The sequence below is a fragment of the Ceratotherium simum genome, chromosome 11 (assembly GCF_057802395.1).
Source record: "Ceratotherium simum simum isolate JZ-2026a chromosome 11, ASM5780239v1, whole genome shotgun sequence".
Lineage (NCBI taxonomy): Eukaryota > Metazoa > Chordata > Mammalia > Perissodactyla > Rhinocerotidae > Ceratotherium > Ceratotherium simum.
The window spans coordinates 74,752,375-74,773,604 of record NC_141910.1 but is presented as its reverse complement, the minus strand read 5'-3'; the positions used below and the strand labels follow the sequence as shown (position 1 = coordinate 74,773,604).

Sequence of the window (21,230 nt, the reverse complement as noted above, 5' to 3'; positions counted from 1 at the left end):
CCTTTCCAAGGAAAGGTCAGCTGGCTTCCCTGCGTGAGCATGAGGCACAGTGGGAGGATCTGATGTTGGGTGGGGTGCCTGGATGGGGTTCCAGCTGTGCTTAAGGCCACCTGGTCCTCATGAACGAAACTCATCTAGATAATTCTAGTGGGAACCATAGTTTTCCCTTGCTGAACGTGGGAAGGGAGGGATCCTGCAGGCTGCCGCTGCTCTCTCAGTGGTCTCCAACATTGTCATCAGCCGTCTGTGACCTGAGCATCCCCCTCTTAGGAGGACTTATGATGCCTTCCTCCCAATGGGAAGAAGCAAACCACATTGAACTAAATACCAAACCTCATGGCCAATACGGTTGGTCATCATGAGCAACACCAAGAAATCAGCCCAAAGCACCTTATTCAGACACAAATGAAAAAAAGAACCAAGCTTTCATGGTCAGTAACTTTCAACTCTGGACTGAAGACTGCACTTTGCTGACATTGAGGACGAGGTTCATTGTTGCCACCGGGCTGAGCGGCGACGCTCTGAGAGCACAGGCAGCCTTGGGGGAGCAGTCGATGGCCCAGCCTCGTCACAGTCCCTGCCAAAAGCTACAAAGCCAGCGCACAAGCTGGTAACCGTTTGGAGCCAGGTTCCCTTGCACGGACCAGAGGGTCAATTCCACACACTCAAGCCGCTGAGCCAGAGGAGTGACCTGCAGGTAAGTTACTTCTATTCTGCTAATCTGAGTGAGCTCGACCATGAGGAGCAGTCACCACACCTCATGTTGGTGCGTCTGGTGACGTGCCCCTCCCTCCCGTCTCCTCGGTGAATGTGCCTCATCCAAGCAGCAGACAGCATGGCGTGGACGGCAGTGGTCTCAGATCTGAGCACGGAGCCAGGGGGCTAAGGGAGCAGTCCAGAGGGGCCCGACAGAGACCCTCCCTTGAGAGGCAGCCCTAGGACCTGCCCAGCGGGTGCGTAAGCCATGCCGAGGCAGGAACACAAGCCACGGCTCGTGACACTCCCCATAAGGACCAAAGTGTGTGGTTTTACATCGTGTACAATTTTGTCATAAAAATAGGAATATAAAAATTGTGGGGAAATGAAATAATACTTATGAGGTTTATTTTTTTCCCCTAGTAAGGGCTAGCTACTGGTTCAGGAAAAAAAACTGTGGTCCACATAAATAAGAAAAATGACAGTTTGGTTTTGAAATGAGTAAATTTCAATTTCTAACAGAAAGTAAGCAGAATGACATGTGTCTGTGCAACAAATTGCAGCAAACTTGGTAAAGTACATAGACTTTGCCAAATGTTTAAATCCTAAGATTTCTCCTGCATTCTGCCTTGTCGCCAGGACCCATAAAAAATATCAGCAGGTGACTGCACTGTGGACGATTTGCTGGTGGGCCTGTCAGCTCACATGATCCAGGAGAAGCAACTAGGACAATATTCATTTCAGATGCATCCTTTTACTAAATGCGATTAATCATTTTTTATTTTATTCAAAATGAAGAGTCTCTATACTTCAGATTCTCCAGGTAATGAAGGTCTTTGATCCTCATAATCACTGCCTGTTTGTAAAATGCTTGCAAAACCATCAGTGTCAGCAGTCTGTGACCACTCTCAGGGTTTCTCAGGCTTATTGCGCTGACACCAGGGATGCCGCAGAGCAGCAGGGCATTGGGAAGGCGGATGCCCCTCACTCAGGTGTCCCCTCTCCTCCCCAGTACTAACGGAGCCCCCACTTTGTCAGGTGGGAGCACTTTAACCACAACAAATGCACATTCTTTTTCTTTTGGCAAAAAAAGCTATTTTCAATCACATCATTTTCCAGTCAATCAGCAGACAAGAATTTGTGCATTCTATCTGGTACTAGTGTACCATCGGAAGTTATGAGACACAACTGCTGTGACTCTGGAGCCCACCATGCATTTGACAACATCAGCCCACCAGACCTTATACCATGTTGAGAAATGCCTCTTCAAGTATTCCACCTCCTCTTGCAGGAAAAAGAAAAACCCTATGGGATTTGTAGTGTTTAAATATGACCAATAAAACGAAAACAAAACAAAACTCCTCTGACCAGGACCTTTTATTAACCTTCTCTGCCTGTGAGAGTCTCACTAAACGTGTGTGTCTCCTTCCCATAGAAATGTCTACTTTCTTGCATATTCATATTTTCCTATCAGGAATAGATGAATGTGTCCTTGCAATCCAAACGTCCTTGAAAACCGGACAAAAAGGAATACAGTCCAAAGATAAGCCTCATGAGGATTTATCCCACTGGGTGGAACCGGGCACCCTAATTTAGGCCTATCTGACTTGATTCAGACCTCCGAACACCGTAATTCATAGCATTGCCTCTCATAGTCTTTACGTAGGCTCATGTTTGTACTTTATCATACACAAAGTGAAATATGGACTCGGAATCCTAAATGGAAAAAAAGAGCTTTCTTGTAAGAATATCCTGTTAAATACCACCTGCAATGCCAGTAGCTTACTCACATGATTTAACACATCAAATCCAAGTAAAGATCCTGGTTTTCCCCTCTCACTCACTCACCCACTAACTCAGTACTTTTTGCGTGGCTGCTGTCTGCCTGGCTGGCACTGACGCTGTGGGGTCTGGATCTGAAGATAGGGCCTCTTACCCACCAGAAGCTTACAGTTCAGGGGAATAGCGGACATGTGAAATTACCAAGGATGAGACTCACTGCTGCATGTGGGGCAGGACAGAGGCATCATGATCTACACAAGCAATATTGTGAAGTCAGTTACGAGGAGGGCCGCTGAATGCAGGCTGGGGATTTTTCAGAGATGCTTCTAGAAGCAGGTGTCGAATGCGGGAGAGCACATGGTCAGGTGGAGAGGAGGAGGGCGGGTCTCGTGGGGAGAGACTGGCATGAGGGCAGGGATATGGATGGCTGGGAGGCCCTGCTCCAGGGGATTAATCCTGGAAGGTGGCAGGAGGGCCAGCCCGGGACAGGCTGCAGGAGGCAGTTCTGTGGGACCCACCTGGCGAGGGGGCCTGGACAAGGGTGGGGGCAGAAGATGGGGAGGTTGGGCTCATCTGAGTGGCACTGTGTTTGAGGAGTGAAAAGGAGGGAGTTCAAAGGCCCTCAGATTTAAGCTCCGGAGAATACGGGGTTGGGAGTAACAAAAGGGAGCTCCTGAGAGGGAGCCCATTTGGAGGCTGGGAACCCACCGGTTTTAAACAAACCTGGGGGGGTGACAAGTTGCTCAGAGACAGGGCGGGGATGTCTTAGACCAGAGGTCAGCAATTTCCTCTGTAAAGGACCTGCCAGTAGCTTAGCAACTGCGGGCCATGTGGTCTCTGCCACACTGCTCAGCTCTGCTGTTGTTAATTGAAAGCAGCCATGGACCATGCGACTGAGGGTGGCTGTGTGCCAATAAAACTTTACCTATGGACACTGAAATTTTAATTTCACATAACATTTTTTCTTCTTTTGTTTTTTCAAACTATTTAAAAATGTAAGGGCCATTCTCATCTCACCATAAAAAATAAGTGGTTGGGGGGATGAGGGAGGAGATGCAGACCTGGCACACCTGAGAGAGGGCAGGGCCAAGACACACGTTTGGTAATCCTCTGTTCTTTCCCACCTTCCCATCCTTCATCATTTCCTGCACGTGACAGGAGAGTGTCCAAACTCCTCTGCGTGGCAGATGACGCAGAGCCATTTCCTCACCATCTCCATAGCTATCCCCTGTCCCTCCTCTCATGTGTCTCAAGTCCAGCCACACCAGCCCACTGGCAGTTCCCACTAACCCATGGGTTTCCTGCCACCATGTAATTTCTACTCAAGCTTCATGATCAAATTTAAAATTGGCCACTTTGGTAAATCTTATGCTATTTCCTCCAGGCAGAATGGATTCCTTGCTTCACCATGCAGAGTATGTGTTTCACTATCTTCTATTTATTTGCAATCTCTTCCTTGAAACTTGTTATCAAGAGGGAAAGTGTAGATAGATAGATAATAGATAGATGTATGGATGGATGGATGGATGAATGGATAGCATGGATACATAGATGGATGGATGGATAAATAGATAGATAGACAGATAGATAAATAGATAATAGATAGATGATAGATAGATGAATGGATAGGTAGATGGGTGGATGGATGGATAGGTGGATGGATGGATAGACAGCATGGATACATCGATAGACAGACAGACAGACAGATAAATAGCAACCAGTGAGTGCCTGGAAGGATGCAGGTGGTTAAATCAATGTTTGATCTCAATCGTGATCGACTTGATAACAGTCGGTGGGATGTAGGGATGATATCCAGAGCCTGGGGAGAAGGATTCCACTTCTCTATCCTGTTCAGCGTCTCCAGGGTGCTGCTCCTTGCTCCCAAGCATTATGCTTCTTCCCCACAACAGACTCATTTCACTGTCTTTTTTTAGGAGCAATGACTGATTCTTTGTGCACCTGAAGCAGAATGCAGTCACTCCATGGTGTCTACCACCTGATACTCAGGCACAGAAATGGCTCCTCTCAGCTCACACCCCATCGAGAAACCTGACCCAGCCAATCTCATCCTTAGTGGGCACTTTCCATGATGTTTTAAAAATCTGTCAGATGAGTCCGGTGGAAGAGAAATGGAGTCAACGATTTTCTTTTCAGTATACTGTGGTAAAAGGCTGCTTTTCCTTTTTTCTTAGTTTCTTGAAGACCTACCATTGAAGTTTTTGTTACGTATTCTTGTTTTCTTGTGGGTCAGCTGAAGAGCATGGCTCTGCCTAAGGTTCTCACAACTGGTATTTTTTTCTGGGTGGGTGAGAGTGAATGCCAATTATTACCATATGTTTGTTCACCTCTTTAGAGTTGTCAACTGACCTTCACAACAGCCCTCTGAGGCAGCAGGATACACACTACTACTACCACTCTGCTCTTGAGGAAACTAACGCACAGCAAGATTAATTTGTCCAATATTATACAGCTCCTAAACAGAAGAGCTGAGAAGAGACCCAACTTGGTTTGACTTCTAATCTGCTAAATGGCAACTGTAACCATGAAGACGTGCTCTACTGGTCACGACTTTACCCAGAGGCTGACCACAACAACGAGGCTGAGGAAATCGGACCACACGGAACAACAGCAATGAAGAGGTGTGTGAAAATGAACATCAGTGCAAGTCCTCGTCAGATCACTGTGACATGTCCATGAATTGGACATCATATAAGCAGAATCCTTAATTACACAAATTCCATTTCTTTTGCTCCCTCATTTGCAATCAGATAAATGAAATTATAACAAAATCTGAAATTGGCAAATTATTATTACAAAATAAATGAAATGAAAATAATTATTTTCTGTTATATCCTAAGCCACTTCCTTTTTTCCATTTACATCTTTTTTCCTATACATTAAGAATTGATTCACGCAAGGATAATCTATACGTGATACACCAAAGAAATATTAAATTTCACTCACTACATAAATTAATTGTTATTAAGGCAAAGAATGACTAACATAACTTAGAAAGATGTGTAGCAACTCATATTGAGTTGTAAAAAGGTTTCAGAACTCCCCAAGCATTCAATTCAAATGGATTTTTTTGTGTGCTGTGATTTTAACTAAATACCTTTTTCAGAGAGGAGCTTGAAGATTTTTAAAAACCTATCTCCTTGCCTGTGCTAGAGAACACCAAGATAAGACTTTTAAGTCATCAAAACTTATACAACTCACATCCCAACTGGTAAAATTTGCCAACTAAGTCATATCTCCTAGAATTTAAAGTGAACACGTGGTTAGATAAATAAGTAAAATCAAAGACATGTAGTCTTCCCCTCGATTGTTCAACTACTTACCAAGTCAGCTCTGTGATGAAATGGGGACTAGTTTACACCCCTGGCAGTGGGTTCAAATTCACATGAGGGAAAATAAACTCATTTTCCTGTGGAGCACGGAGTGTTTTGTTTCATAAGTTCCGCTTTATTGTGGATGCCGTGGTAGCCATGAGTACAGCCCGTAACAAAGTTATGTCACAACGGGTGGCGTTCCCAGGCTCCACTCCCCAGCCGGAGAACAGACCAGGGTCCAAGCCCACTGGAAAGAGCTGGGTGACATCAGCAGAAGTTGTCTGCCCTTGGCTGCACATTAGAATCATTGGTAACTTTTAAAAAATGCCACCGCACAGGGAATACCCCCAGGGATTCTGATTTAATTGGTCTGGGTACAGCCTGGGCATCAGAATTTTTAAAATCTCCCCAGACGAATCTAATGTGCATCCAAGTTGAATAACACTGTGGAAATGCAGAGCTTCTCAAAAAAGACAAAAACTTCAGTGTGCTACCACTGGTTCTCCCGGTTTTATCTGTGTTGGGGCCATCTGTTAAAGGAAGTTTATAAAGGTAAGGACAGTGTCTTAGCAACAGCATGAAGTAGATGAGCCAATGGTTGTCTGTCCCCACATTCTGCAAGCGGCCAGAGTGTGTTGCTTTGGAAGTACTGAGGGAAGAGCATCTCCCTCCCTCCTACAGGCTCCTATTCACCCATACCTGTGTGAACCTGGGGCTTTAGGCAAGCAAGCCCGTGCTATGGGCTGCTTTTCTTTGGTGCCCATCAAGTGACCACATGCTCGACCAGTTTGTAGGAAACGGATATACACAACAACAACATCATTAACGGCAAGCGTGACTCTCATGTATAAGAGTGTGCACCTCCTACCATCATATCCTTTGGGGGATATATCCCTGGTTTGCACCTTGGGAGCTATGGCCCGCTTGCCATAAGTATGGCTGTCGTAACTGTTGTATTCAAAGGAAGTCTTGGAATATTTCTCCAGCTCTTTGGCCAGGTTGGAGCGAGGTGTGGTCGTAGGGACGTTGTTTCTGTAGCCGTAGTGAGGGATCTCGAGCTGCTTTACAAAGCACATTGGCCTGGAAGCAAACAAGAAACAGTTGACAGCTTGCTGTCTTGTAGCTGTGGATAACATATGGTTCATGTTAATATTAGAGCATTTTGTTCCTTAACTGCATTATGGAGTCTGAACATTGCACTAAAATCACAATTCTATTTTCCCGAGAAAAGACCAAGTGTTCTGTAATTATATAGCATCAAATAAGCTATCTACCTAAATGTCAACTTTGGCAATAAAAAGGACAAAAATATTTAACTTTTTTCCCTTTTTTCTTTTCTTTTTCAGAGTTTTGGTAAGCTTGATGAAGAATGAGATATGAGGATGGGAAAGACTCTCACTCCCATGCACTTTCTTTTGCAGTGGTTTCAAAGAGTAAGAATTACATACAATGAAGTGAGCTAATAAAATATTTCCCTTAAAAATATAAGAGGAAATGAAACAAATCCTCCTGGGGACATAGACTGAGATGAAACTAGATAAAAATTTATCTATCTGGACAATAAAATGGAACATGGAATAACGTATTTTGACAAATATTAGCATATACTTTTAATATTTATACCTAGTAGGCATTCATTTTTCTAGACTTTGGAATAAAATATTTAAATGGAGGCACACAATTATTATTCATTCATTAATATTTTATCTTGTTTTGTGTGTGTATGTGTGTGTCCATCTATTTATCTATCTCATCGGTAGAATTTTTAAACTTTTTTTGGAAATAATTTTAGACTTACAGAAAAGCTGTGCAGAGGGTTTCCTTAAACCTTCACCGACTTCCTTCTTGTGAACATCTTTATTGACCAAATCTCTCACACATTTCTTTTGATTTCATTAATTTAGCCTATTTACTTCTTGTCAGATGGACAAAGTAATGTAACAATTAGTTAAATGTCTATTATTTGAGGCATTTTACCATAGGGAGGGTGAATGAATAAATAACACCCTTGGCCTTGCCTTCAAAGATCATGTCAAATGTGATAATATTTTAAGAGTCCAAGTGCGATGAGAATTCTGGGGAAGAGAGATCACTTCTGGCTATGAGATTCAGTTCAGTTTTAATGGAGAGGGTAGAGTTCTAAGTAGGCTTTGTAGAGTGGGTAAAATTGTTAAGGTTAAGATCCAGAGTGGGGTGGGAAAGCATTCCAGGAAAAGAAACTACAAAGTCGAAAGCTGAGGAGCAGGGAAGTGAGGAGCATCCTTGGGGAACAGCAGGAGATCTGGGGGCTTGGGACCAGATTGGGAATCTGTTCGTTTGCCTAGTAGGCAAGGCCAAAGAGTTTGGGCCGGGGCAGGCATATTCCCTGAGCCTTCAAAAGACTAGGACCAGCTCAGAAGGAGGGAGGACTGGAGCAGAGGCATCAGGAAGAAGGCAAGGCCTGATGACAAGATGGATGTCGTGATGAGGTCTGCGAGCCAGGGCGCGGCAAAGGAGATGAAAACTTTGGACAGGACTGGAAGCACTTACTTAAGTCTTAGGTTCCTGTTGGACAATCTACTTAAAGACTTAAAATCTTAATTAGCTAAATGATTGTAGGTTTAAACTATTTTTCTCTTTCCTTCTTTCCTCTCTCTTTCCTTTCCCTGCTGAATGAGCATCCTCTGCATGGAGACACCATGGGGATTACAAAGGTGCCCCAGCGGAGACCAGGGCCTTCAGACCTTGCTCATAACTGGGACTTCAGTGCCCGAGGTGTGTGGTTGGGATCTGGACAGCACGAAGAGCCCTGCAGGAGAGGCCAATGCACCAGCTGGAGTTCAAGCTCCTCCTTAGAGAGCCAGAAGTCCACACGACCTGGGCTGGCCCTGTCCCACCCTACCTCCACACACCCACCCAGACATAGGTAAAGAAAATTGTTTGTAGATGCACAATTATTGGCCCATAGTCTTCTGTTTTGTTGTCATTTGATGTGGTTTTCCATTGTATCCACCCAGAGAAAGGGATCCTAGGCTATGAAGCCACAGGAGCAACGTAAAAGGCTTTTGTTTTAGGCTCCATATCAGAATGGAGGCTTGTGTCTGAACAGGGTGATGTTTGCAATTATGGATGTTATCTTGTCCATCTCAGCTCCAATGGGGCTTTTCCCTGGAATGCACGCTCTGTACTGACCGGAGGAAATGGAGCACCGTTACCCTGGTGGCTTTTCAAGGAGTGGGCAGGCCCTGGGATCTTTCTAGCTCTCTGGGGGTCTGGCCAAAGTAGGCAAGGGAAATTAACAGAAGGCTTCAGCCTCAATTCCTCTCTAACTTTCCTCAAAATCTCCTTTGGTTAATAATCATCCTTTCACAAATGTACATAGCCCGAGGGGTTTTTAGGGAGAGTTCTCATGCTGTCAATAACTAACAGAGGGCTGCGGGAGGACCCTCAGGGAAGTCCTGTCATTACTTGGTGTCAGTCCTGTCTTCTGTGAGATGAATGAGTTACAGGCCCATTGGGGGCGTGTTAGACTGTTAACAGCCATTCACAGAAAAATCTAGAAGAATGCACACCAAACTTTAGTGAGGGTTTATCTCTGAATGGTAGGATCATAGATGGTTTTTATTTTCTTATTTTTGTCTATTTAAATATTTCTCATTTTCTATAAAGATTTCAATTTTTCTATTGAGGGATAAAAGGGAGTTTAATGACTGTGGTAAAATCCTTTCGGAAACCTGTGAAATAATATACAACAAAACCAAAGAGGTATTCATATTGTCTGCCTAGTGATTTTTTCCAAGTGATTTATCCCAAAGAAATAATTTAACAGAAGCAAAATTGTATGTGTGTTCTTATTCCTCTCTCTTCAATAGTAGAAGTTGGAATCAACCTAGTTCCCAGTAGAACATATGTTGCAATTAAGATGACAATTATGATTCCTATGTAGACATGGAAGCATGTTTCCGTATGATGTTGACAGAAAGGCAGAAGATAGATGATCGTCACTGTTGTCACATGGAGGAGGGTTGGAAGGGGACGTGCAGAAATGAAAGTTGATGTGAGGGCTGTGGAAATGTGGGTTTCTTCCTCCACTGCCTCTCCCAATAATCATTCTTGGCTATACTTAAAAAAACAGTGGGCTGAACCAGACAGACGATATTTGAGGTCTTTCCCATTCTAACATTCAGTGATTAAGTGGTTTCAGGTAAATCCTTTAACCTCTCTGCACTCTGGTCTTCTCGCTTGTCAAGTGGGGGTAATTGCACCTCCTCCCGCCTGCCTCTCAGGGCGGCTGAGGATCAAAGGACAGCAGCTTTGGTGCTTTCACACGGGAGCCTCCCTGTCCATGCACGGTGGTGCTCCCACCACCCTGACACTTTCAGAAACATTAACACCATCCTGTGGGGTGGTGTTATGCTCTCTCTTCCAAATGAAGATAAAATTACTTTGGGCAACTCATTAATTTTTAAAGCTTACTTTTCATCTGGCATTCATAGAATCACGAAATATCAGAGCCAGAAAGAGAACCAGAAACAATTTCATCCACTTCTCTCATTAAAAACTTACAATGGGTCAATGAAAACCCGGGGAGGCGAAGGGACCTCCTGCCCTCACACAGCCCCCAGGACGGAGTGAGGGGTGGGCTCAGGTCTTGGCTCCCAGGACGGGGATCATCTTTGAACTGTACCAGCATTACCTTCATTGCTGTCACTAAGCATGACCATCCACCACACCCAGAGTCTTGAGCGCCTGGGTGTGCTGGGCCTGGCTCTACATGGATCTCATGAAATGACACACTCCATGTTCTGTACCTTAGCACTCGGTCTGAGGCCTGGTTGGACTTGGACACATCACAGCTCTGGTGTTTCTCTTGGGCCTTTGCCAATTTCTCTGCTGCAGCAATAGGGCATCCAGAGAGGCTAGAATTACAGAAAGGGAATTTAATTGTCTCCTCAACTGGCTTCACAGAACACTGACCCAATCCTCCTCTCCCCTCCTTTCCCTTTGTCAGCACAAAGAGACTGTGAAACAGGTTCCCAAACCTGTCGTGGGCTTTCCTGGTGGGATGAATGGGGAGAGGGAGAAATAACCATGTTTGCAGCTTGCATGTTTTCCTCTTGGTCTCCAGTAGACATGGCTGATGGCCATGCCATGTATAAAGTACACTTGATCCTTTCCCACGAGAGCAAGACAAATTCTGTGACATTCAAGAGATCGTGAGCTAGTTAAAATTTTAGACACAGATTCCATTCTGGGAGGTTCACTGTTTCTGGAGATGAGGAATTAACTACTTGGGCAGGGCGAGTTTCTAAAAAGCCCAAGAAAAGAGAGCTCTCTGGTTGGCACCAGAAGATGGAGCTCTAAGCTGATCCCCCGAGCACTGCTGACGGTGGTGCTTTGGCTTGTGTCTGGGCAGCTTGTTTGCCTCCTCCCCAGGAAGAGAAAGGGAAGTGGAAGAGAAAGCAAAAGAACCTCTGGGGGTCCCCTACAATGTTTTTTGCAACTACATATTTATGGAAGAGACAACAGATTGGTTCTTTTGTTTGAGCTTATTTTTCATGAAATCCCGGTGTCTGCTCTTTGTCTATCAGTATGTATATCTGCACATAAGTGCAGATGCTTACTCCATGTAGTGTAACGTCTCAAAAATATACGATTGTGTCAAGACTTGGGGAAGGAGCTGAGCCTGTAAACGCTGTATCGAAGAGTCCTCAGCATGAGCTTTCCCGATCAATTGATCGTTTCCTCCTTCTGCAGATGAAGCCCAGCAAGATCTCTGACAGGCACTGGGTTGTGATTTGTTTCATTATAAATTTGACACAAGTAACCAAATTTACCAGTCAGACAAGCAAAAATTAAAGTGAGACTCATAACAGTTTCCTCCATTTAGATATAATTTTACATGAGCTTATGAAGCTCAAACTATAGGCTATAAGACAATTCTTAACAGAATCAGTTTGCCACTACTGAAAAAAAATATCTGATATAAGAAACTTAGTAAAAGTCAGAATATGACAGAAAAAGAGAATTGGAATTTGAAAGTGTGATTCTGAGCATGCTTATTTACAGCAATATTCCAGGAGAAGTCTATTTGCCTGGCACATTGTCATGCCAAATCTTCCCCAAGCAGCGCTCTTGGACATCCGCTAGTATTCTGATGATGCCCACACTGGTGACGGGGGCTTTCAGCAGAGTGTCAAGGGGGCAGCAGAGTTAAGTCATACACTATACAGTCTCACTATATTCTAATTCCGTCCTGTACGAGGCTCACAGGACAGCTCCTCTTCACCCCTCAGGGATAATGGAGCCTTTACTGCATTCCTTCTAGTCATTGCAAATGATCATGGTTCCATCTTTAGAGATTACCCCAAGGACGGCACCTTCCATGGGACTGTTACCCCATCATGACAAGTGGGTGAGACAGCTAAAAAAATTCAACCTGCGAAAAAGGGGTTTAAGCATCTGACTTTCCCATGCTCTATGCGACAGCACTCTCCATTCTCTGAAAGCCATGGCCTGAGGGCCTCTGTCTCCTGGGGCAGGATGGAGGTGTGTGCAGGGGCGTGCACTCCCTCTTGAGGTTGTAGGAACATGGCTGTCAGGGAACTGCCTTCCCTGCAGCGCAGAACGCAGGAGCACTTTGCTTACCTTCTGTGCGAGTTCCTGTTGCTATTTACATGCCCTCGCCCTGTGCAGCCTGGAGTAGGACACTTGAGAACATTTTCATGCATGGCAAGAACTTGACAAGGAGAGGCAGAGAAAACAGCCCAGCATTAAAACATAGAAATGGTCTGAATACAAGAATATGCAATCATTTTAACAGAGGCTGTGTTAGTTTACAACAGACAGTCCTACAAACATTTGTGATGGGCATGGTCAGGGAAACACAGGTAGGAAGAAAAAGGAGGTTGTCTCAACCTTACTCTAATTGGCATGCAAAGCAGGGTGCGTGGACGGGGAGCCGTGGAGGTTGGAGCACATGATAACTGAACTGTTCCGGATGGGATAGGAAAGCAAAGGCCCCCGGTAGGTCTCCCATACATAAGCACTGAGGGTTGATTAGCCATGTAACAGCACGTAGAGGAGTAATTCTTAAAACATGCCTATGCTTTGGAAACACACAGTATTATGAAGGTGTAGTGGTCATGGGTGAAGAGAGAACCCCAAACCTTATTTTTAAATAAAATGAATTGAATAATGACTTTTCATCTAGGAATTAAGTACTTTATTATTCTTCAAATGGAATGAGCTAGAATGGTAAGTGCTACGCAGTTCACCTGTGAAAGTAACAAGTGGGAGACATCACGACATGGTCTTCAAGGTGAAGGAAGCTCCCTGCTGCTGTCAGGAGACAGCCATTAAATTTACCCCGTGGTGGTGATGGACCGTCGGCATACCCTCTCTTTCCTGGTCCTCAGTGAACACGCCACTGCTCTGGACTGTGGGGGAAGGCTAGTGGGGATGAGAAGTGCTGGTGGAAAGTCAAGAGAATTGACCCCAACACTGACCCCAGCACAACTGACCATACACCTGAGACCCGGGGACTGTTGGAGCTTTCCCTGCCAGTGAGGTTTCCCTAATGCCAGATGAACACGGAAGACCATGAAAACTGTATTTTCTATAATTCTGCTCCTTCTCTGGAACAATCTCTCTTTTCCCTACAATCCACATGCTACCTCCACATGGTGTCACTATTACTTGAGTCCACATCTCAGTTCCTCACTCCTGGTCGGTTCCTTAGAAACCAAGTCCAGTTTGGTTTCATCTTGACAGCTCTCACAGCTCCTGTCTCGTCCTTACACACGGTCGATGCTCCATAAATGGCAGTCAAACAACGGAGAGTCGACTTTCGCCTCATTCTGTGTTGACAACTGGCTGGAGTGGGCTTTCAGGAGGTCTTCCCTTCCCCTCTCTGGGGAGTCTAGGCACAGCTCCCTGCATCTTTGCTCTCCTGTCTCAGAGGAGGGAGTGCCCCCCACTATCTCGGCCAAGTGAGCTCTTCAGGCTGCTCTCTCACCTGTCATCTTCCCTTTCTATCAGGGTCTTGAGTTACCTACGTCATTCATTCTTTATTCTTTACTATTTTCCTATCATCCTTTTATAACATCACACAAACCCTTCCCGTGATACAGCTTCCCTCTCAAATTAATATACATCTTTCCTCTCCTTTTATGCTAAACTTTTCAAATATAAAATCTTCCCTGGAGAAAGCAAACACTTTCCATGCTTGTCTATGGTATAGATCTCAAATTGGGCTTTCCTCTCTCTCTTGCTAAGTGGAGACAAGGAATCCTTCCTAACCATCGTCAGCTGGGACCCACACTTGAGATGGAATCTTTTGGACATCCTTTGTCTACACTCTATTTCCTCAACCCCATGCATATTTCTTAAACTTCTGCAGCATGTATGGCTCCTATTCTTAGTTCTCACGTCTTTCTCCTAGTTGTCAACAGCAGGCTTTTGTTCAATAGACTCAATGACCTCTTTTCTCCCTTCTCTTAGACTTCTTTGTCCAAGATTACCTTGGACTTCTTTCTCAGGCATCCCCTTCATATGTGGGACCTTTGCAGAAATACCATCCTCTCCTTGGTCCCTCTGACTTCTCTCCACCTGCCTCTCTTCATCTTTCTACACACTGACCTCCAAACCTCCCATTTTTGGCTCCTGTTCATTCTTGCTTTATGCCTCCTCTCTGGCCAATTTCATTCTCAGATTCTACTAACACTGCTCAGAGGACAGATCCAGATAGCCACCTGTGCATCTGACCTTCTCCAGCTCTTCAGATCCCTCCTCCCAACAGCCTGCTGGGACTATCATACAGCACTTCCAATTAAATTGGAAAAATCCAAGTCATGGTTCCCTGATTAGATGTGGCCCTATTTCTCAATCCACTACATCTATTATTGGCATCATCCTCCTTACCACTGACCAGGGCAAAAGTCCTTGGCGTCATCTCAATCTCCCTCCCTTTCTTCTCTGTATCATCTATAATGGTCTTCAACTCCTGCCAGCCTGTGTTTGGAATGTTTCTTGAATCTGGCCCAGGTTTTCCCTTCCCACCACCACTGCCTCCTTCACGCCGTGATTTCTCACGTGGACTAGTATGGCAGCTTCTCTCTCACATGGGACCAGCTAAAATGTGACCTAAGTGAAGCCTATAGGTCCCCAGGGAAGTCACCATCCCTGTTGTCTCAGAAATGTGTTCACAGCATGCTGTTGAAACACCATCACGTGAGGGTTGCTTTCTGTCCTGTGTGCATGCCCCCTTCTCAGCTAGGTTGGGAGCACTTGGAGGCCCAGCACTGTGTCTCATTCAGTGTGTGTCCTGTGTTTCAACACTGTATTGCAAACTGGGGGTGCAGACTACTTTATTAATTTCAACTGAACAGAAATGATGATTAGGAGAGCTAGCCCAGAAAAAACTAAAAAAAAAAAAAAAAAAAAAGACATGCCCTCTGTGGAGTCTAATTTTTTTTTACATTTTTATGGTATTATAAAGAATTATACATGAGTAAATATTTAGAAAGGATTTTCTACAGATGCTCTGGAAGGCCTTTGTAAGAGTGTTGTCAGAGCCGAGCTCCCACTTCCTCACGGGTGAAGGTGAGAACAGGTGTGATCTGACCTGTGGTTTGTATAAGCACTGACAACACATAGCTTGTCAGAACACGGTCTTATTTTTGCTACATTTAGACTTTTTCTGTGAAAATATGCAGTCAGGAGGATTTCTCAGCCATGAAAAGGATCTGATACTCTACTTTGAAGGTGAAAACATATGCCTTAAAGAAAAATTGCATAAAGCAGCTCTTTTTTCCTAAGACATTAGTGCTCGGTGCTAATGCCTCATTTTGTAGATGAGGAAAATGCAGTACAGAGTGTGTGACATGCCCCTTGTCACACAACTTGTTAGGGCCAAGACTGGAATACCAAACCCAGGTCTCAGCAGAAACAGGTTTGGGATTCCAACAGATGTGGATTTAGATCTTAGCTCAGCTATCTGTCTAGACAAGTTAGTACCTGCTCAGATTAGTTTAAAAAATATTGAGTGTCTTCAATATGCCAGGCACTGTGCCAATCCCTGGAAAGAGAAGGATGATGGCATCTGCTTCTCATTTTCCTCATGTAAATAACAGGGCGATACCACCCTGCAGGGCTTACTGGGGATTAAAGGAGTCAGTGTTTTCTGAGTGTACACTGAGCACCCAACATGGCGAGTGTGTTCAGAAATGAAAGCTGTGGCAGTTAAACCATGCTGTCTCCCTGCTCATGTAACACACGGGGGAAGAGCCACTCACTCGAATCTGTCTATTTTCACAACTCTCCAAGTCTGTTCACCGGACAGTTACAAGAAACGTGGGTTTACTATTTTTCAGTAGCCACTTGAAAACCTGGAACCACAATAGCTCCTGAAAATATTTCACCTGAAAATGTTCAGCTAAACCTGTTTTCTAAGCTTCAACTACTATTATGAACTTTTCCTTGTTTTGACAGATTTGCTTCCCAGGTATTCCAAAGTTAGCCGTTTTAATGGAACTATCCTTAAAAGTTCCTCTAAACAATCCACTGGTCATCTTGTCGTATCTCAAGCCAAACTGTGACCTCTTCCCCACTAGAAACCGTGTCTTAGATAATGAGGGCGATCCTTAACACATCTCAGACTCAAAGTCAGGATCTTAACCTCACAGAGTCATTTCTGAAAATATGCCTTTTTCCTGAGCAATCAATTCTAATGGTATTTAAATAGCTGGCACACTTGATGTGCTGAGAGAAAGATAAACAAAAAAAGGTGTACATCATTTCAGTTCTTAAAGAAATTTAGTTGTTTTCATAGATTCATTGCATAGTCTCAGAACATAACTAGTTTAAAAGAGTGTATAAGATCAAAACCCACTGACTTAAATCTCTTTATTTAAGATTTTATTGCGTAGAAATGTTGGGACAACTATGATATAAAACAGACTTTACAAGTAAAATGTAATAAAATATAAATATAATATTGATTCACAAATATATTGCAGTTCAGATAATTGGGAAAAAACAGCTCAAGGTCCTTTTTCTCAGGGATTCCTAGCAGTTTAGTGCTTGAAAGGAAATTTTAGAGGCTATCTAAATTCCATTCTATACTTTGTGAGGACAGAAGGAGAGGAGTGATGTGCCTGAGGTCACAGAGCAAGTCAGAGATGAAACAAGGGCTAGAGCCCAGGCCTGCCCGCTCGGGGCCATGCTGCGAGAAGAAATACTGCACGGTGTGCTACTGTTCTAGGGCGGATCTAGCAGGAATGATATCAAGAAAACACTGCACGCTGGAGGAGAGGCCTTGATGGGCCCGTGAATGCTGAGTGAGTTACCCATCAGGACAAGAAGGGGCTGGTTAAATAAGGTTTCACTTGAGCCATAGATGGAAATGACAAAGGCAAGAGGGATGAAGTAAACAGAGTCACAGGCGTGTGTGCTCCCAAGGGGATTGGAGAAACACAGACTTACTTTCTGGAGGGACCCTATCTTTGTGCGGGCATCCGGACAGACTGCGGTGATGCGGATAAAGCCCCGTTACGTGGCCAGTTCCATCGCACCCCGGGGTTGGACACTTGCTCTCTTTCTTTTCTGCTCTCGAGGGATCTAAAAGCGACAACAGGTGTCAAGAGAATGAATTTTTTACCCATTGAAGACAAACGTGATTATTTAACAATCTGAAGAGACCTTGATAAATAAAGAAATAAAGCAGGTGTCAGGGGGACAGGCTGTGGCATCAGACTTTTACATAGGTAGTACTCTGATTTTGGGTGAATTTTTGACCTTAAACAGTATAATCATGAACTGTAAAATATTTTACTTTCTATACTAAAGAAAAAAAGGCCTATCCCAACCTTAACTCTTGATTGTTTTCCCGTGTGTTACATGATAAGCTGTGTTGCTCAAAGAAATCAACATAAATAATGATGAGACAGTGACCTTCTCAGAGAACAAAACTTTACCATGATCCTTCAGCAATCGCTGTGTGAAATTCAACCAGGGAACATAATGCCATTCAAATACTCTTTAACGGAATTTCTTTTGTATTGAGTGCTCTGATCGTATACAGTATAAGCTGCAAAATTTTACTGGTGTTGAAAGTTATTCTCTTGCAACACTGTTCCTTAGCATTCCAATTCAGTACTTCTCTGAAAATCAGCTGAACTCTCAGAAGGCACTGTAAGCAGATGACCAAAGTGGGGGAGATCCCACCTGACAGAGGTGATGTGCAATCAAAAATGTGTCAGAAGCTGCTGAAGCAACCATTTGTTTTGATTTCTTCATCTGTACTTGGAACCAGAGGAAGGCTCGTTAATGCTGTGCATGCATACACAAAATTAAGAGGAGATGGTTTCATACAGCCCTGCCCGCTCTCTGCAATACCAGTCAAGGGAGCAACAGAGCAGACATTCGGTCAAAACTTGAATGTCAGATGCCAGAAATGAATGATATTGCTAATAAAATTATTTCTATGTCCAGAATTGACCACAGTTCATACACGTGCAGAAAATAACTCCAGAAAATATTTCTAAGATAAAGCTCAGACCAATTAGTAATACAAGTGTGCGAAACACTATTTTTGAGCCAGTTTTTGAAAACCAGTTGCACAGATTATCAATAGATAGTGACTACTCTGATTTGGTCCAGGGAATGCTATCGTTAAAATTTCTGCAGGGGTTTAATATTTTTATATTGATATCTCATTAATCAGGCCAATCATGGTTGCTAGAAAATATAAATTTTACTTTTGGTTAAGAATTTATTTTATATCAAGAAAAAGCTTGGTTTAAAATTTTTTTTTAACTCTTATGGACTTTCTTCTTAAGTCATTCATGTGAACTTGAAATAGACAAGGGACACACAGGAATATAGAAACACTTTTATGTTTATAGAAAAAGCCCCTTCTTCTTTTTTTTAGTTAGCATTTTATTCTACATAATGTCTTTCAGGACCTGTAATCTCCTAAACCAGTGCTGGTGTTGAGGGAAATATCTAGATACAACTGTCAGCTACTTCCTACCATTATTTATAGACACTAATGTCTGAAAACAACTCTAAAACTGTATTGTTGTGATTTCAATTTCTAAATATCTTATTGGAGCTTCTCTTACACATGCAAACTAAAAGACTAGCATTTTATTCCCTTTTGAGTAATTTCATAATAATATTGGTACAATTTAATTAACATAAATATAAAATAGTAAGTGCACCGTAACAGTTTTAAAGGAAAATATTATTTAAAATCAAAACTAGAGATATAGTTTAAAATCATAAGCTAGATATAAATGAATTTTAAAGGACAAAAAAGTAAATTATTATTAATCATTAAATGACTCTTTTTCATCAGGACACTTACAATTCCCTAACAAATTATATTATTTCACAGATTTTGAAAATGTTCTGAAGTTAAGTATAGATTTACATGAAAACAAAGTGGCTCAAACTCTCAGTTTTTGGAAGACAACAAGGGCATAGTCTCCTCTCGATGCATGAATCCTGGTGGAGGTGGGACGCTGTTTGCCTTCACCATTACCTCCCTTGCTTTCCTAGTTCTGGAAATCCCAACTCATCCTGAAAGCAAACATTCAAGAAAACACAAAACAACCAAGCAAACAGACCAACAAGTCAACAGAAAACCTTGCAACAATGTCTATAAAAATAATTGTGCCCTAGGTTTAGCCTGCTTGTTTACTCCCTTTGGAGTAGATTCTTGAGAAGAAGAAAGATAGAGGAGATTCGCGATAAATTTTGCTTTAGCTTATGATTTTGGAAAGGTTACTCATTAATAATTTGAATCATTTTGAGAAGATTGTGTACAACTGAGAATTGTTAAGAGTGTTCTCTCCATCTTTAATAAAATAACAGAGAAGCTGAAAATAGAGACTGTTGATCCACTATGTGATTGTAGGAACTGTCCATTGGCCACATTGGTAAGATACCACATAATTTTTTTTAATAAGGAGGGCATTAATCTCTTTACCCTACTTTGGTGTCCCTGCTTGGCTTTATTTATTTGGTTCTTCAAAAGAAACTTGGGAACGATGTGGAACACGTTGATAAGAAACAGAAATGAGCTTTGATCAGAGGAAGAAGATGTGGAAAAACTGGGAAGAGGTAGAAATGAATGCTTTCCAACTCATTTGGAAAGTCCAAATCCCCAACCCTTTCCCTATTTCAGGGAAAAAGCACATCTCAGTTTTTACTGTTCATTCCCAACCTTGGCCCCATTTATTTAGGGGAAACAAGTGGTTTGAATTCCATTTCTTGCAAAAAACAAAATAAAACAAAACAACAATAACAAAACAAAATGAGTCAAAATTTACAGAAAGCCGCTGGGTGTAAAGGAACCACAGAAACCAAAGAAGGCAACAAAGAATCTGCAATGCAGAATGAGCCGAAGGTTTCCGCAGTAGATCGCTGCATTTCTCAATGCCAAGACTCCAGCACGAAATCCACTCTACAGAATTCTGAAAAATACGCCTAACGTGTATTTGTCCAACTGAGCAATCCTATGAGAAACGACACTGTTGCTTCCTAAAAATATTTAGTTCCTACATGATTCTCAAATATCCAACTAAAAATCCCTGACAGATTGCACTATAGTTATAAACACGTATGCCACATTTCATAGTCTTCACAGCACGCCCGATGCTCCCTTGAGCTGGAGTCCTCTGCCTTGAAGAAGCAGCCCCTTCCTCACACGCGCACCTCACGAGAGTCTAGCCTGCACCTGTATCACCGAAACGACGGTCAGCGCTCAACACTTGCCAAATCAAGGACAAAGGGCTTCTGGCTAAGGCTCGTCTCCAATTGAGATTTGGTCATTGTGGTGCCCAACTCACCGTGAGAGTTATGTGCACACATTGAGAGGAGAATACACACCTATGTCACAACAGAAAAAATAGTTCTTCTGATCTTTTGAAGTTTATACAGCAACTGATTTTCAAACCAAATTCCTGGACCTCATTACCAGATCCGCAGTGAGGAAACTCAGTATTCATAAGGAATAGATTAACATGCAAAACAGAAAATCTTTTTCGATACTAATATGGAGGGATTTAAGAAATCATCAATTTCATTCTTGAAATTGCTTCTTACTTAGTTTTAAGAGTCTTGTAATTGAGATATCCGCAATGGCAAGGTTCTACATGAGGTTAAGTTATAACCAGCCTCATAGGGAAAGTGGACATGGTTTTTACTGCAAACATGAAGCCTATCATTCAGGTTGGAAATATATATACACATATTAGATACATTGACTACATATGTATGTGATTGAATATATAGATATATGCAAATGTGTGCCCACATATTTCATAAATGAAAATCTGGTTAAAACTATCATATTGGATGGTTTTGAGTATTTTATAATAAAGTAAGCACCATAACTGCTCCACAATGGAATGGAATCAGCGAGGGGGAATGAAT

At 42.9% G+C, this 21,230-nt stretch overlaps 1 protein-coding gene across 6 annotated transcripts in view; it reads right to left on the bottom strand.

Annotated features, from left to right (window-relative positions):
- The window catches only part of MYT1L (myelin transcription factor 1 like), a 161,740-nt gene that overhangs the window by 88,551 nt on the left and 51,959 nt on the right, over window positions 1–21,230 (bottom strand). For 4 of the 6 annotated variants that reach the window (XM_087436436.1, XM_087436437.1, XM_087436434.1 and 1 more), the window contains exons 6-10: window positions 17,274–17,408; window positions 12,438–12,528; window positions 10,601–10,708; window positions 6,679–6,890; window positions 3,689–3,691 (exon numbers count right to left, since the gene is read on the bottom strand). In XM_087436436.1, coding sequence (XP_087292562.1) covers window positions 3,689–3,691; window positions 6,679–6,890; window positions 10,601–10,708; window positions 12,438–12,528; window positions 17,274–17,408 — 549 coding nt within the window. The remainder of the gene's footprint in view (window positions 1–3,688; window positions 3,692–6,678; window positions 6,891–10,600; window positions 10,709–12,437; window positions 12,529–17,273; window positions 17,409–21,230) is intronic. The other 2 variants (XM_087436432.1, XM_087436433.1) reach the window with 1 other exon arrangement.